At 45.2% G+C, this 17,931-nt stretch overlaps 2 protein-coding genes across 9 annotated transcripts in view; one reads left to right on the forward strand and one right to left on the reverse strand.

Moving 5' to 3' along the window:
• LOC146809186 (uncharacterized) overlaps positions 1-16,032 on the forward strand; it is a 90,570-nt gene extending 74,538 nt beyond the window's left edge. For both annotated transcript variants that reach the window (XM_085616010.1, XM_085616011.1), the window contains exons 6-8: positions 3,315-3,353; positions 6,582-6,696; positions 14,211-16,032. In XM_085616010.1, the coding sequence (XP_085472136.1) occupies positions 3,315-3,353; positions 6,582-6,696; positions 14,211-14,271 (215 nt within the window). In that variant the 3' untranslated portion in view covers positions 14,272-16,032. The remainder of the gene's footprint in view (positions 1-3,314; positions 3,354-6,581; positions 6,697-14,210) is intronic.
• The window catches only part of LOC146809185 (uncharacterized), a 432,226-nt gene that overhangs the window by 190,127 nt on the left and 224,168 nt on the right, over positions 1-17,931 (reverse strand). The gene's annotated exons all lie outside the window — the stretch shown is intronic.

Genomic DNA, 17,931 nt, shown 5'->3' on the forward strand with positions numbered 1-17,931 from the left:
CCCAATTCGGCATAAGTCCTGCCACACCATTCAATTTGTAGCTGCTCCTGGACTGCGCACGCTAGGAATCTCCCCTGCGTAGCCCATACACGTGTGCACATGCATGTACACATGTGTCCACATGTAACCAGCCCGGTGCCCCATACTCCAGCTGCTGCGTAGCGGCCTAGTCAAGCCAGGGGGACACCAGTAAAATCCCCATGCAGTCTCTTACATCCTGAGTTCACTGTGGGTGAGTCCCACTTATGAGGCTCCCCCACAGTAAAAGCTCAACAATTAGGTGCTCAAAAAGCGAAAAATCCAGTTGGCCCATAGTATCAGAACCACCTTCTAACAGTGAGGTTGTCGACCGTGGTGAGATTTGGAGGAGGGGGGAGGTCAGTTTCACAATGGGCAGCCAATCTCTCGTGGTCAAGGTTCTTGGTGTCTCTGATCCATCTTTTGGGGATCATCGGTTGCGGTGTCCATGTCTTGTGAGTGCCAGGCATAAGGAAGGTGATAGCGTGGTGGTCAGACCAGTCGCAAGGATCTATGGAGATGAGTTTGACCGCAGATTGCTTGGTGATCCAGTCTAGAATGGCGCCTTTCGAGTGAGTAGGGAGAGAGCCGGCTTGGGTAAGGGCTTGGTCGGCCAAGAAGTCTCTGATGGCGTTGACCTGCAGGTCCTCAGTCGTTCCAGTGCAAGTTGAAGTCGCCAAAGAAAATGTCATTGGAGTTATGGGAGGCCTTGGCTGTGATAATTTCCATTAGGTAGTCTGTGAAGGTGTCATTCTTGCCTGGGGGGGAGGTAAAAGATGTGCAGTCTGCACTGAAGGGTGGTGTTGCTGCAGATGGAGAGAGCAAGATATTCGCACGAGTCTGTAGGTTCGGCCCGAAGTTCAGTGATAAGAAGGTTGGAGCGGTAGATGCAGGCAATGCCTCCCCCTTTTTTTCTGATTGCCTGTCCAGCCTTACGATGTGATAGTTTGGTGGGACTAGAAGGTCTAGGCAGGGCGGAGAAGATTCATTTAGCCAGGATTCAGTCAAGATTGCTAAGTCCGTGTTTAGGTTCAGGATGAGATTGGCGATATCAGAGGCATGCTTTACCGCAGAGGCGCAGTTGATACGGAGATCGAATAAAGGGGGGACGGGATGCATGTCGTGATTAGGGGCAGAGGTTGGGACTAGCGCTAGGTTACTGTTGACTACCCCTCTGTTGCTGAGAGTAGCGGATCTGTCGGGGTTGCTTGTGTGTATAGGTTGTTCTTTCCTTGGGTCAGGGGGGCAAGAGGTTTCATAGCTAACGAGGAGGTCCACAAATTCTTCCTCCGAGCTCCAGAGGACTAGTCGTTGCAGGGGTAGGTTTGTAGGTTTGTAGGAGGGCCAGTACTTCTTCCTCTGCAAGGTGGCAGGGCTGTCTGCGAGGGCGCAGGTGTCTCAGTTAGCGGGAATGGGTGGAGAAGGGGCTCGAAGGAGGAAGTGGGGGGGGTAGAGTTCTGCGAGAGCCTGATATTCGAGATAGAGAGCTCGGTGAAGTGCAGGAGGTTCGTTAGGTCCGTAATGGAATTGTGGATGCTTAAGGTTAATTCGGTAGCTTTGCGATGGAGAGTGTCCAAATCCCTAAAAGAGGGGTGCTCTTGCGAGTTGGGGGCCGATCTTATGAGGACGGAACTGGTGGAGTGTGCAATAGGCCTCGTAATGAAGCTAGATCGGTCAGAGTCATGAGTTTCAATATCTCCGCGGTAGGGAGGATTTGAGGTTGAAGGTTTGGGGAGACTTCTGGTGGCTTGTGCTGGTGGCCTGGTAGACGGGCTAGGACGTCTAGAGGGTTGGGCCAAGGGGGGGGGGGGTATCAGTATCCATAGGAGAGGGATGGGAATGTAGATTGGAGGTCAGGGGTAGGGGCACGTCGCAGTTGGTAAGCGCTGGATGCATAGTAGGGGGGCTCTGTCGACCTATGTTGGGAGCCCGGTCATGGATGGATGGAGAGAGGCTATGTTCCCTTGGAGGATTAGGCGGGGGAAGGTGAGGGGGGAGCGAGGATGAGGGGGGGGTCATGCATATATTTTTTAAGGAGAGAGAAGAGGTCCGCGAATTTGTTGAAGTCTTAAGGTGGAGCTTGGATCAGTATGATGCCATTTTTGTTTAAGGTGATGGTGAGGTCAGCACGCAGGTTTGCGCATGGTGCGATTGTGAGTTTGTTGCCGTGTGGAATGTTCCTAGTTTTATGTACGTTGAGGAGATTCGAGAATGTTTTGCGCCAGAGAGACGTTCTCCTGGAATAGAAGATAAGGTCATTAATAATTGCGCCCTTGTCCGCGCTAGAGCGAAGGTCGGACACTAGGGTCTCAGGGTGCCTTTTCAGGATGGAGTGTTTGAAGGATTTAGCGGCAGTTTTGGAGAGGTTGGGAGGATAGGTAACGGTGTAGGAGTTGTCGCCCGTGGGAGTCAGGCCAGGTCCTGCCATGTTGGGGAGAGTGTGCATACTCTCGTCCAGGGGTCTGTTGATAGTAGTGAGGTATATGGTAGGTCGAAGTCCCCAAAAAGGTCTGCCCTATGAGCTAGGCTTACCTAAAGAGTGCGCAATAATGCCACAATGCGTCGCCCCCTCTAAGGGCGTACGATGTAGTAAAGGTCCAGAGCATTAGAACAATAGGAGTGCTAGAACCGATTTAAAAACAATGCCAAGATGGCAGCTACAGAGGTTCAAGCGGTCCTCATTTTATAGTCCCAGACACATTTTGAGCAGTCCTCTTTCGCTTTCCCTGAGGAGGGATGTGAGAGGACAGAGAATGATCAGTCCTCTTTCTATTCCTGTTTACCTCTTTAACCTACCTGCCACCTTAGTATTCTCATGACGATTATAATCTAGCTAGCAAAAATGTTTAGATATAATTGGCCATGTTCCCTTGGCTCCCTCCAATGTCTGTTGGTTATCCAGGTGGCAAAAACTCCTATCAGTGTTCTAATATGAGGAATTGTTTATACCTTTCCATTTTAAATCACGTTATTTTCTTTAGTCTTGAAAAGCAACTCCTCTTAAACTTCTACTTGTCACGTTGTGTAAGAAACAGTGCCTAGAGAAGATATAGTTATTTTAATTCGCTATAAAAATGAAGTCAGGCAGTCGGATTAAACAGGATGCTGTAAAGACGTGTTGAAGGCCAGTGGCACTTTTTACTGTCGTTGTACATCTGCTCAAGTACACATCTACGTCATTTCTCCCAGTTTACCATGTAGTAGCGTTTCCCTTGATTTTCATTCTATGCCCTAAGGTGTTCACATTTTGTGATAACTCTGACCTGAAACTTTGTCTGTCTGTTCCTGATTTTCAGTGACTACCAAAACCGAGCCAACAGCGCACACAGGAGATGGTGAGTTTGTGAGCAGACAGGCTCACGGAGATTAAATAGAAGTTTGCAAATGAACAGTTATGTATTTTTGTGTCTGTTCTTTACTAAATCATCAATACATATTTTGTTTTTAGTTTCTCACACATATGAACCAAGTGAATTGTTAAAAATGTACTAAGGGTAGACCATATACTCCCAAGAGTTACCTGGAATTTACCTAAATCACACACTTACCCTTTCATATGTACTTTTGAAGATAGGTTGATGGAGGGACATTATTGGTGCACAGCTGAGTGTATAGTTATGTTATGTTGTAGAAACTCAGCACTTTATTCCTTTGGAGTAGACATTCCTTGCAAGTGACTGCGGTGCGGATTCCCGCCATGCACGGCATCTTTGTTTCCCGCTTCCAGAAATAAATAGCAATTGTTAGTTGGTGGCCTTGAGCCGCTAAGTAGCCCAGTTTGTTAGGGTGGACAAGGTGCAGGGAGAATACGGCTGAGCTGTCCTGATTGAAGTAGCGGGGAGAGTGGGTCGGCGGTGGGGGAGCGATCATTCAACTCTGACAGCCGTTTCACCCTTGGTGCTCACTGCCTTATTAACTCCTGTGCTCTTGCCCTCCTTTTGCGCTGGTAGTTCCCCTCCCCGAGTGGCGGCAAAAGGAGCAAATGAGATCTGATGTTCTGTATGGCCTTTGCTCTACATACAAGTCAGAAATACAGAGGCAGCCGGGGCTGGCACAGGCTCTCACTTTCTCTTTTCATACCTCCGGGAAGAGTGCCCTGTCCAACAGGCAGGTTAACAGTGATCTAATGATTGGGCTAATCAGTGAAGTTAGCAATGAGAGTTAACTAAATGTAATTCATTGAATATTGGCAGCAAATTATCTGGATGTATGAAGTGCTCAAGTCTTCATATAAACAGACTGTTGGTGCAAGCTCAGCCTTGCGACTCATCCCTGGTGGCCCTGTAATGACCTATGTGGCTGAGAGGGCAGAAGGACTCCCAGGGACTCTGTGGCCTCTGAATGTGGTATGCCGCATGCATACTGGTGGCTTCATGCCACTCAACCTCCTCTTTAGTAGCTGTTGAACTTTGCCTCGCCATCTCTGGTCCCCGGCCAGCTGCTGGCTTTCACTCTCCTATTCGCTGGCAGCTGCTAGCGGTTAGTTGGTTTTCCTTTCCATCAACTAGCATGCGGTCATTTGTCACTACTGCCTGGCGCATAAGCATTTTACCACACCATGTCCATCTTGTCCCTGAGGGCTGAGTGGGTGTGGCCAGGAAGGGAAATGGAAGCTTCATGGATGGGAAAGAGTTGGCCATCATCGCTCCTGCCGCTCTCTCAGTGCCAGGCTTGTCAAATTTCTCAAATAGCTGGATACCAACTCTGAAGATGCTGTTGTGTATATATGTGCCCATTAATAAAGTGCTTAAAAAGGTTGCAAGCTGTGCAGGTTCCTCCAACTTGGAAATGATGTAGAAAGCTTACAACACTAATGCAATTCCTTCGGCTGGGCTTCTTCGGTTTGATCTTGCTGATGGAGTACATTTTCCAACGACCTGTTTTCTTGTTAATTCCTCTTTTCAAGAGTGCTGAATTTTGCCGAATACGTAGAAAGAAGAATATGCCTCGAAGGGTTGTTTTTGCTCTAGAGAGGAGCCCTTCTTGCACAAAAACAATTGTCCGTAATGCAGGAATCCTTTGACCATTGTGCAGTGGTGTCTGCGCTAGCGCTAGGCAGCCACAAGTGCGCCACTACATACTGGGAGTTAAACAGCGGCATATCTTGGGATAAATGGTGCTGTTCGGTTCTCTCACAGCGCTGTGCAGCTACTTGCTTTGCTGCATTGTGTGAACTATTAGTACACTATTAGTATATATGCTCACCATTCCATTTATGACTTAAGTTGTCCTAGCGCGAGGCAAAACAAGTCCTTAGTAAATCTGGCCCTTAGTTCCTAGACATCTTGTACCTTTTGTCTCCGCTCCCAGTACTTGCCATCTAGCTGAGCACCATATATGGGGCCATTTGCGCCCACTCAGCGCCCCCTGGGGCACTTTGGTATTACAGAAGCTGCAGATACTTTTGCGGCCCTTTCTGTAATACTGAAAGTGCTGGCACCCATACAGCACCAGCACTTCCTCAAGAAGGCATTCTTTCGTTTGCTTGGGGGTGTGGCCCATGCAAATGAGGGGATCCCCTAGCCTCTGTGCACACACCGAATTCTAGACGCGGGTGCAAAGGCAAAGAAGCTGTCAGGGAGCACACTGACCTAAAGATTGTGCCTTAGACTGTACCCCTGATAGCAGCCCTCTGGAGGGGAAAAGGGGAGTCCTATGGACCCCTCAGACATCCCCTTGCAGGCGGGTTATCTCACTCACCGCACCTGCCTGGAAGGGGATCTCTAATCACTTGTAAAAATGCAGGTGTGTTGCCACCTGCACAGTGAAACACGGAGCAGCTGCTCCGTTTTTTCACCTGAATGCGCTGGCCACAGGTTAGCGTGAATTCACGGCTGCCCTGGGGACAGCACATTCTATGTAATAGAGCAAACTTTCCCTGTTTGCACCAGACGCACCTGTTTTAGGGTGCGCTGGGTGCAATCAGGGAAAGTGCGCCCTATACGTAATAGGGCCATGGTGAAGTTGTGGGATAAAAGGGTTAGCAGTTGAAGTTGCAGACATGGATGTGACACAGCAGATTCCCCAACTAGAATATTCCCCTCTGGCTGAGATTCTTTTTAATTTACATTATGGCATTTAATGTGTCTCCTGAAAGAGATGAGTAAACACCACTGGCCGAAGCCAGCCATTCTGCTTCTTGAATATACGTCTTACTTTTCATCTTTTTTTGATCAGTATTTTGAATCTTTCTGTGTTCCTTCTGGCCACTCTTCTGAAGTAAATACTTGTACTCTAGCAAGATGCCAGAAACAGGAGCAGCCTGGTGGCATTAAGAGGTCTCAGAGTGCTTTTGTACAAATCAGGGGCTCAGAAGGGCTGGTTGTGTCTGTTATGAATCTACTGCTAGGCCTTCCTAACTCTTGTACAGACACTAGTTTTGTGCGCATTCTTTGTTGCTCGAATTTTCAAAATGCCTAATATTTGCGTCTGTGCCTTTATGAAAATAGGGCATTTTTCTAGCACTTTAAACTATCCTGAATTCCTCGTTCAATGCTACTTATTTGCTACTGTTGTGAAACTTTTGAAAGTGTTTCCTACTTACTTTCTTTCCTTTCCTACAGAGGCATCTACTGTGAACCCCGGTGTCATTGCTGGCTGTGTCCTCGCAGCTCTGGCAGCTCTGGCAGCTCTGGCAGTTCTGGTAGCTGTTGGCATCACTCGGTGCTGCCACAGGAGGTAAGGGTTTGCAAACAAAGCAAAAGGTGAAATCAGAGCGTGGAAATGGATTGACTGGCATGTCAAGTTCAGTAGCGCCTCCTCGAGGGAGTGCTGCTGGATGGTGGGGCGGGGGAGGGGAAGGGCAGGGTGGGGGGTAGGAAACTACGGCATACGGCCAAATGGAGTTAAGTAAATAAATAAATAAAACAAATTACATTGCGCGCGCTGCATCGACATTTGGGGGGAGTGGCAACACTCGGAGGTCATTAGCAAAACGCTGTGTATATGTTTTTAACTTTAATACCATTAGCCAGAACCCAAAATTAATGGTTTACAGAATCATGAAACCTTGGTAGACAATATTACTGATGCCAGGCAGGAAACAGGAACAACTTCAAATTGTAGCATGATCTGCCTCTTTTAGCTGCCGCAGTCCTGAATATTACAACAGCAGTTCAATTGCTCAATTTACTAGTATAAACCAAAATGTCATATACATGTGGAACAAAAATGTCTTGTGCACACTGAACAAAATTCTCCCTCTGAAATAAATAGGATAGAACCTCGACAGAAATGTGCTAACACCAAATAGTTCTAGGATCCGAAAAAGCTTATCCCGAAATCCAGGTTGAAGCTTGTTTGAAAACGTATTATCCTGAACCTTGAAGCCAAATGACTGTCTCTACCTGCAATATTGATGTGAGCCGTTGAGGCCAGCTAATAAGTCTAAAAGCTCTGATAGCTTAATCGTTCACTCACGTTGGATGTCATCATCCTCAGACAGATCTACAGATTAGTGATTTTGCCTAATCCAAAATCCGCTTGAAAAGAATTGAGCAAACCATGTTTTTCTGCGAAGTCTTGTGCCTAGAAATGGAATCTTCCAAAACTGTACCTGTTAAAAAACTACTCTTCCAAAAGTTTACCTGTAAGAAAACTACCCTTTCTAAAGTTTACCAGTTAAAAAGCTTCTCTTTCTAAAGTTTACCTGTAAGACAACTACTTTTTCTAAAGTTTACCTGTTAGAAAACTACTCTTCGTAAAGTTTACTTGTTAAAAAAATACTCTTCCTAAAGTTTAGCAGAAACCTGGAAAAGGAGACAAGGACTAATAATATTCCTGTTTGCATCATTGAAGGCTTTTTCACAAAAGGGTTAGATATCGCTTTATTCCATTCACCTAAAATGTAAGCATTGATCTGGAAATTATTAAAAACTGATATTTTAAATTCTGTAGACTTATGCATCTACAACATCTAATTTAGTAGGAGTAGTCTAGTGGGAGATGGACTAAAAGAAAATAGTATAATTTAAAGCGAGGAGGTTGTCCCCTAGTTGCCTCAAAGCTCTACTGGGCATTGTCTGTATCACCCCTTTCGGTAATACTGCACTCCCATAAAACATAGACGGTGCTTTCTAATTCAAAATAATAAGGATGGCGATACGTATGGGTACTGTCTCTTTTGGAAATAGCACAATTCCTTTAGAGAAATGAAGGGGTTGACCTCTAAAATATTACATGTCTGTTTTACCACTGGTAAAATTGCTGCCCTTATGGTCCGAGGTGGAACCATGTCACAACACAAGTTTTCCAATAACTGGAATTAATTTTGCAAATTATTATATTAATCTGATTAGTTTAGTTAAAAATAACCAAGATTGCAATTCCCACAATGCACTGTTTTGTTGATTGAAAGACCAAGAAGTAAACATTGCTTCCTGTTAGCATGTAGTTGTACAGTAACCATTAATTGTTGGTCCTGTGCTCTTGATTCAGGAGTGTTGTGAACAGATATAGACTCTACCTTAAATTAATCTTATAGTATGGTAGAAAGGTGCTGCTTCCGTCCCCTTAAGCATGGTGGCATCCTGTGGAGGGGTACTGGTCTTCTTGTACCTATTTGAACTAAAATCCATTCGTGAAGTCCCCCTTCTGAAATGTCCTTACAATCGTGAGGTTAAGTCATCAGGCTTATGGTGTCACCAGTAGTGTTGAATGATTCTGTTTTCATTCCAAAGAAGATGAACAGGACAGGAATCCATACATTCTGGTGATCCACGTCTTCCTACTACAGATGAGAAATCAGCCTGTGCTCTCACAGCAACCCACGAACTAGACTGCTGCCCCACCCACCTTACCTTCGCAGATATGGAGAAGTACATGATGGGATTAAGGGGCAGGTACAGAGGAGTGTAAATGCTATTCAGAAGATTGTGATTAGCTGATGACAGCCAATCAATTGCTAAAATATCATATCATTGAAAAATGTCATTTCTTTTTAGGTCAAGCCTAGGGCAGCGCGCATGCGCTGACCTAGGAGAGGGCTCTTGGAATCACTTCAGATTTCCAAGAGCCTTCTCTGTGTGGCTGTGCCTCCTCCCACACATCCCATTGGCCTTTGCGTGTGGCTGTCATTAATTGAAAGCACTCAAATGGCCAACGAGGGTGCATGTCCCGCCTTTCCTCAAAACTTTCACTCCCATGGCCTAGGGGTCTCGGGAGCGTGCAGGGTGCCACCTGTTCTGGATCAGGTTTCACTCTTGCATGCAGCAGCAGGCACGATGGCAGCTGCATTCCTTACAGCGCACGCACCACTCGCAGGCTTGTTTAGCATCTCAGCACGTTGATGTCTCAGAGTGCTACGAGGCGGCACAGTAGTGCTATATTAGAGCACATGGAGATGTGAGCTATCATTAAGCGTCTCAGCGCTATGCATGAGCTAAAAATAAAATACATGGTAGCTGGTTTGAAGATATTGTTCCAAACGTTATATAGGTAGATGCATCTCCTGGTTAAGTAACACATACTGGCACTGTAGGGTTTTCTCCTGTCTTCCACACCCTTGAGTGTGGTGGCTCAGTTGATTAAAGCGCCTACTGCTGAGACTTGTGCCTGAACCCAATACTCACAGCTAGAATTCTGACGGGTTCTCAGCATGCCATGCCTCCGTAGCTGACGTCAACACCATTGGCATTTGTGTCAATATACATCTTTACCTTTCAGTAGTGCTTAGACGCATTGCTGGTTGGACACGTACTCTACATGTTACGTGTGCAGCGCTGCGGCGGTCTACAGAGCTCTAACAATTATAGAGAAAATCCTCATTCCGAATTGCATAAGAGATCTCAGAGTTACATCATTGCAGAAAAAATATGAAATCTGCCTTTCACAGATTCTGATATGGACTGACTCTGCCTTTGATCCTTCCAAGGCCCTCCTTCTATAAGCAGTGAAGAGAGTAGTGCTGTCCAGCGGTATAATACCAGAACTTGCTTTCAAGAGCATTGCCACGACATGTTCATAATAGGAGTAAAAACTGGCTCAAGCATTTTCTCCTTCTACGGTCAGCAAAAAAAGTTTCTCTGACTACAGGAATAGCAACACATGAAATCAATAGCAGTGCAATGACCGACCTCTTAGTTGCTAAAAACCAGAGTCAATAAAAAGTAATTACTTTTTATTAACACGTCTCCAAAGCGGCTTGCCACTGGCAGCAAGCACTATGTATGCAAAAACAAGATGTCTTCGGGCAGGGATGCCCGGGCGAGCCTTGATCTTCCTTCGTTTTCACTCTGCAGGTGTCGAGTTACTGGTCTTTACTGCAGGGACACACTTTCTACACAGCCTCAGCTCACATTCAAGATGCTTCAGACGGGAAAACAAAGGAGCGAGCCAGGTGCAGGCAGTTCGTCTAAGGGAAAGCTCTATTAGGGGTCGAACAGCACCTCAGCGAGTCAGAAAGCCCTTTTCCGCCCCAGAAATCCCACTCACAACAAACTGGGTGGCTTTGCATGCCAATTAAAGAAACCAGCTCGGATGAAGTATCTAATTAGCGGTCACCTTGTAATTAGCAGCCTGTCCTGCCTTCACCTAGTCTGCGGGGTCGCATCCTCACTCCTGGAATAGCCAGGTAAACTTGGCCTCGACGTTAATTTTCCATTCATTCTGACATCTTTAATGGCCTGCGCGTTTTCACTTCCCAGGAGAATGTTCAAGATATGTTCTTCCTAAATTATGGCTGCAGCAGCCGCGCTGCCGCTGGACGCCACTTGGCTGCTTCATCCCTGGGCTCTGCTGTTCCTCCTGACTTCAGAAATCCCTTATTTGGAGGCGGCCTCTTCCTCGTTTGCAAATGCTTTTCCCCATCTGAATTTAAGAATGGGAACAAATTAAAAAAAACACTGGCTGAACTGACGATGATTATGCATCTTTTTCTATTGATTTGTAGTTATGGAGATTTATGATTCATGGATGTATGAAGAAAGTCAGTCAGCTGCCCGCTGGCTCTCAGAAGGGTAGGGCGTTTTGACTAAAAAGGAAGATGTAGCGCTTCAAACCACTTGGTCTCATATCCCGGCTTTCCACTTGACCCTATGATGTGATCGTAGGCAAATCGTGAATTCCATTCACTAACCCCAGAACTCTTTTCTACACTATCAGTTCTCTGTCCCAAGTCACCGCAGTACCAGGCCCACACTGCCCGTCAATTGCGTTAGTGCTCAATGCTAACATATACTGTGAACTGCAGATCACGAATCCAAGTCGTGGCATGGCCGATTCAGCCTTCCATCCTTCCAGATTGATAAATTCACTACTATTAAATTAAGCTGAGCAATAGTAAGAACAGTTGCTTCATCCTGGACTCCTCCCTCTCGATGACCCGACAAGTCAACGCTGTCTCCTCTTCATGCTTTCACACCCTCCGCATGCTCCGCAAGATCTTCCGATGGATCCCGACCGAAACCAGGAAGACGGTCACCCAGGCCCTCGTCACCAGCCGACTGGACTACGGAAACACCCTCTACGCCGGAACCACAGCCAAGCTACAGAAAAGACTCCAACGCATCCAGAACGCCTCTGCCCGACTCATCCTGGACATCCCCCGACGCAGCCACATCTCCGGCCACCTGAGGGACCTGCACTGGCTCCCCGTCAACAAGAGGATCACCTTCAGGCTCCTCACCCACGCACACAAGTCTCTTCACGACCTGGGCCCTAAGTACCTCAACGACCGCCTGACCTTCCACACGCCCACCCGCCAGCTACGGTCTGCTAGCCTCGCCCTCGCCACCGTACCACGCATCCGAAGGGCCACCGCCGGAGGCAGATCCTTCTCCTACCTGGCGGCCAAGACATGGAACTCCCTCCACATCCACCTTCGGCTGACCCAGGACCACCTCGCCTTCAGGAGACAACTCAAGACCTGGCTGTTCGAGCAGTAGCGGACCCCTTCCCCCAAGCGCCTTGAGACCCTTCCGGGTGAGTAGCGCGCTACAAAAAGTGTCTTGATTGATTACAGCGCTTAGAAACTGCACCAGTCGATCTATATGAGAAACAAGATATCACCCTCCTTAATAGGTGCACCCTACTAATTCCTTATCTGTCCATGCGCCATGATCGTGTAAACCCTATCCATTTTCGATCCTCGTAACCCTTGATTCCAGCTGCCCTCTGTGTATATATGGCCCCCTGTTATTTACAGCTGTGTTTCTGCTAGCTCTGTTGCCAGAGCCTTGCTGCTCAGCAATGGGTGCTTTGTGCCATTACTTATAAAAGACATGTGTGGCAGTTTTTGGGACTTCAGAGTCGCCAGCATTGTATTCTTTTGAGGGTTACAGTTCATAGTCAGTTTATTCCATGCCCAAAGGGATATATGGTAATTGAGACCCCCTTCTTAATAGGCATATATTATGCTACACAGCTGCACTCCAAAGAGAGCGATAACGTCAGAGACAGAAAATGGAAGACAGAGATGGGCGCAGTGCTAAATTTGTGGTAAAGAAATAAATAGGGACCCGAAGTTTTACTTTGGAGCACGGCCGCCCCCGCTGCTGAAAGTCAGGGTTGCCAGCTACCAGCGTGTCCTAGTTATGGTTCCACATCATGCCTTTTTTGAACACCCTGCACTGCAGGTCATGGGTTTGAATGCCGACCTTTTCAACATCGTTTATTTACAGAGTTTGATACAGCGTCGACTGGTATGTACAGGGAAAGTGGGAAAAACACAATGAAAACGTTGATGGTGCCGGGGGGAAGGGGTGGGCTAATAAATGGACAGATCGTCTTTCATCATTTCAAGTTGGTCAAAATACATTCTGCTGGCAAAAGAGTGAGTGCCTACTGCAGAGAACAAGGACATTAAGGCTATCTCCTTTAACCTCCTCCATGATAAAATCTTAGCAGTCACCCCATCTCTACTGGGGGATGGATGTATACAGGGAACAAGAGTCTTTACAGAGGCCCCAATGACACCGGCTCCACTATTGTAGACCTTTTCAGTGTTTAACAAAGAAGGGTGCTGACTACAGATGCCGTTAAGAAAAAGCATTGTCATAGCCAATAGGTCTCGCTTTTGGGACCTTATAAGTATTTAGTTATGCAGCATGATATCGTTGGTGCAACAACATCAAGTGGTGCATGGCTAAACACTTATAAGGTCCCAAAGGCGAGACCTTTTGGCTATACCAATGCTTGTTTTATCTTTCCTTAGGAAGCATAGAAATAAGAAATCTGTGAAATGGTGAGACTCGAACAGCCCGTTTCTGTGACTGCAGTCAGGATCAGCTTCATAATAAGTTAAAACTTTTTGTCAATTAACAGAGGGGCAGGAGGAGAGGATCTGTTGCCATAACCTAGGCTGCATGAATTGAGGTGAAGGGGACACTTATTGATGTCTGCGGCTCTGGTCTGGAGTGGTATTGGTGGGGAGCGGGGGGAGATGCCAGAGCAGTGGACCAGTAACCGGGGCATCAACACACTGCAATAAGGGCAAAGGTGGTGGGAGGAAATCTCGATAGTATTTGTAACTATCGGCATGAATATGTGGCTAGTATCATGTCCATTGTGTGAAAAATAATTTAGATGCCGATAAGGCTTCGAAGGAAAGCACGCTATGTTGCATGAACACATTTTAATGGAGTTGAAACTACAGCAGCAGATTTTCTATTTTTAGTAGATTATGGAAGCTATACAATATTGTTTTCATGATACTCACATGCATTAAGGGATAATTTATTTTAGAAGTAAAGGTGGTGTCCTCTAAGAAGTGATTGTGTGTAAGTTTATGGACATTCTTAAACAAATTCTCATTGGGCCTTGTGTAAGGATGTCCTTTCATGTATATCCTGAATCCATGGTTTAGGAGACCATCCTTGCAGGCTCTAATAACCTCCAAAGAGGAAGTCTATTCAAGGGAAGAATTTAAGAGGCAGAAGGGGACGGTAGGAGTAAAAGGGAGCATGGTCAGGAGGAGGGCAGGCAAAGGAAACCTGGGGAAGAATGTTCCACCTGTGCCACAGAAAGGTACTCACTTGTCCCCAGTCTGGGGTATGGAGACAAAATAAAGACTTAGAGGTCTTAGGAATGTACAGTGGGCTATAATGAGGATACTTTATTAACATTTTACTAAGAGAGGTCTCATTTGAATCAGTAAATGGTTCTGTGCAGCAATTGGAACCCAAAACAGTACATTCTCATTGTGGCAAAAGTAATTTTGCATGGAGGGCTGATGTGATCTGCTTCTCTCTTTTCAGCTCTGAGACTGCAACCTCATTCCTTAAAAGTGCAATATCCAGCACAAATTCTGTCATATAGATGCCATGTAATCCTGCATCCGATTGTCCCATGAACATAAACCTCCAGTGGTCTCATCCTGGACTCCGGCGAAAGAGACCAACACTTCTTCTATACCCTTCCTGCGCTTCTGCTGAGGACACCTTCTCCTGAGAAAATATAAGTTCTGCGGTTGACTTATTTCACCAACTACTTCTCCATTACTGACTTATGCTTTCCGTTCCTCGTGTGAGCAGTGGATGCTTATTAGGAGGACCTGTGGATTGCATATTCATGTCCTCAGTCACGAAGATAATCATTTCATATGTAACCTTGATTTAGGGTATATAATTGTAATGTGGCTATGTAAATCCTTTAATCTTGGCAGCAGGTGTTCCTTTCCAGCTTCTTTAGTGCTGCTCCGCTAAAATATGTCTTTCTGTGGTAAGGGTAACACATTCAGCGGTGTTCAATTGGCACTATTGTGTACCACCCAGGTGACAGGGTGGTGGCAGTGCCAAGGGGCGTTTTCTTACAGTACATAATAATATTTGATGTAGTTTGAAGTTGAATGACAGTGTGGAGTTGTGTTCTTGAGAGTAATGCAAATGTCTATTTGTTTTATATATTTCTTAATACATTGGCACGAATGCTGGTTCTAAGTAATATTGAAAAGTTGTTAGATGAGCGAAGAAAGCCTCAAAGAGTGCCAGGTCTAGGAAGAGGTTTGTGAACTGTGATGAGAAACCCAGGGATTCTAGACCCAGAGTCAACATTCCAGCCACCAGCCCACATCTTATGTCTACATGCTGTTTGGGTTCAACGCACTGGTGAACATGTGATCTTAGACAAATCCAGGGATATTAATTCATTCCAATGTGTAGGGAGCAGTTTAGTGCAACAATCCTTCTGTGGTTTTCAATAATATTCAGATTTTTTTCTATTTTATCACCTCACATACACCAGCGTTACCACGCGTTATGACTAACAGTTAATCTGTATAGAATTTATTAATAATGAAGGGCACCAATTCCAAATAAAATGTAAAGAACAAAAAATAAGAGATCTAGGACAACATTTAAGACATGCCACAGACAGAGTTTTGCACGAGATACTAAAATGAAATCCCCCATCAACTGCTGTACAGAGATTTGGCTCATGCTGGTCTGTGGTGTGGATGTGTTTTATATGTGGATTTGTCTGCAGCACCATCCATGTCTGTTATCCTTTATGTGACAATAAGACAACATTCCAAATGTTAATCTGGATTTGTATTGAGCCTTGTTTTCTCAACAGAGGATGACTAAAGGTCTTTCATCACCAGGATGTGATGGAATGGATCTGTCACAATTGCTGAATACAGGACCGCCTTTTAGTTAAAACTCTTGGAGAGAGCATTTTACATTTGGGTTCTCATTTCTAAGGGGCTCTGAACATCTTTGACTGCCTTGTGGAAGAGGCTGTACATTTATACACCGGTTGGAGTCTGTTGCATCTCACATTGTATGTTTTAATGTGTTAGATTGTGTTAGCATTGTGTTATATGGAAATATTTTTATGGAAAGAAAACATTGTTTTTAATTAAATATAACCTACTGGAATTGTTTTTAATCACATCTAACCTAACGAATTGTTTTATTAAAATTGATTAAATGGAAATTAATTTTTAATAAAACTAAGTATACTGACATTATGAGCACTATAGAGGAGGAATTGCTTGAATTGAAAAAAATGATTGTCTAAATGCTTGCACTGTCTATATATCTTGTATGCATATATATTAAATAAAAATAAATAAAACAATGTTAATATTGTGATCAGTGTTTCTTCTAGCACGATACCATTATCTGTTGGATGCGCTTTAGTCAGTTCAGACATCACATCAGAAAAAAGTTTTAATAACAAGGGAACAAGTGATTTTCTGGGATGGATATTGGTCTGAGGAGTTTACACTCCCTGTCCCCCACACTTTTTAATATTTATGTAGCTCCCCTGGCTAGACTAATAAAGAGCTACAGCTTCACGCTGGTGTCATATGCTGATGACACGCAGCTTATAGTGTCTCTAACTCAATCAGTGGATGCCTCGGCAGCCGAATTTTGCAATTGCAATTGCACTTCTGCCCTGATGACCTGGATGAATTCTAACTTTCTAAAGTTGAACACTGATAAAACTGAGGTCCTAGAGTTTGGTCAGAGTCTCGATTTGGAATCATCTCTGGTGGCCTACTGCAGCCGGTACCTGTCCCGTTTCGGTCAACAAAGCCAGGAACCTCGGTTTTACGTTTGACAAAGACCTCACCTGGGCCTTTCATATTAATCAAGCTTCATCTGCTTGTTTGTTTATGTTCAAAGGCCTGAGGAAGATTCTCCCATTCATCCCCTTTTCTTTGAGGAAAACGGTGGCAGTAGCCACGATTCTGTCTAGAATTGACTATTGTAACGCTCTATATTTCGGAGCAGGTGCTGCTCAATATGCCAAACTTCAGTCAATCCAGAATGCTGCAGCTAGAGTCTTGCTCAAATTACCTAAACATCACCCACATCGAACAGTATAAAACAACTTCACTGGCTCCCAGTCCGACAACGTGTCGACTTTAAGACGCTATGCCTGGTGCATAAAGCCTTGTTTGGTGGTGGGGCTGAGTATGTGCAATCCTTGTTTTCCCGTTAAGTACCATCACGGTCTTTAAGGTCGGCCACCCTTGGCCTTGTACAACTCCCTAAGATAAAGAGAGTATGGTGCAGAAGAAAATGCTTCTCTTTCCTGGCATCCAAACTTTGGAACTTATTGCCGACACACTTGAGAATGTTACCAAATAGATCTGTCTTCAGGAAGGAAACTAAAACATGGCTTTTCTCCCAACCCTATGCATGCCGGCCATTATGTTTAATCACATTACCCAGCGCCAAGACGCCTCGGCAGTAGTGCACTTTATAAATACCTTCAGTCAGTCAGTTCAGACATCACAGCAGAAAAAAGTTTGAATATTGTCTGTTTCTTAGCTGCATTGACTTCCACAAAGGTTGAGAGGATGTTGTAGTTATCTTTGAATGGCGGTGGCACATGGTAATCTTCTCACCAGCTCACCCTGCATCACCTTTGGTTGAGGTATGTTACCTGGTGTAAGAGCTGAGCTACTGCAAGAACACGTACAGTTCCAGGGCATTCAGTGAAGATTTGAGTTTTATTTAGAAGGTTATCATGAACTTGCCACCAAGTGGAATTACCCATATTAGGACATGTGTTTACACCATCCACATGAAAGGTCATTAAAGCTTGAACAGTGGAGATATAAGGCCCAGAAGAAAAAAATGTCCTATTGTATTTTACAAGATAGTATAAAATGACCTATATGACCCACAGGACATAGTTTAGAAATGTATGATGACGATTGAGAAAATCGAGCGTAAAACTCAAACGATGGCCATAGAAGCAAGTGTGTGTCCACTCTATTACCAAGCAGCATTTGACTCGGTGGTCCTCTAGGTAACGAGAGGTACTTGACGTGTCACTCAAGATCCCTTCCATGCATATTGCTTATTAATGGATTCACTACACCATATCTGTAACAGGAATGCTATCATAGCTCCCTGTGCTACTGCAGCCCAATGGCCTATATTCCTTTTCTTAATGACTGGTTTAGTAGTAAAGAGCCTGTTGTAGCCTTTCTCAAAGTAGAAGACATGACAGCCACACAGT

The sequence above is a fragment of the Triturus cristatus genome, chromosome 7 (assembly GCF_964204655.1).
Source record: "Triturus cristatus chromosome 7, aTriCri1.1, whole genome shotgun sequence".
Taxonomy (NCBI): Eukaryota; Metazoa; Chordata; class Amphibia; order Caudata; family Salamandridae; genus Triturus; species Triturus cristatus.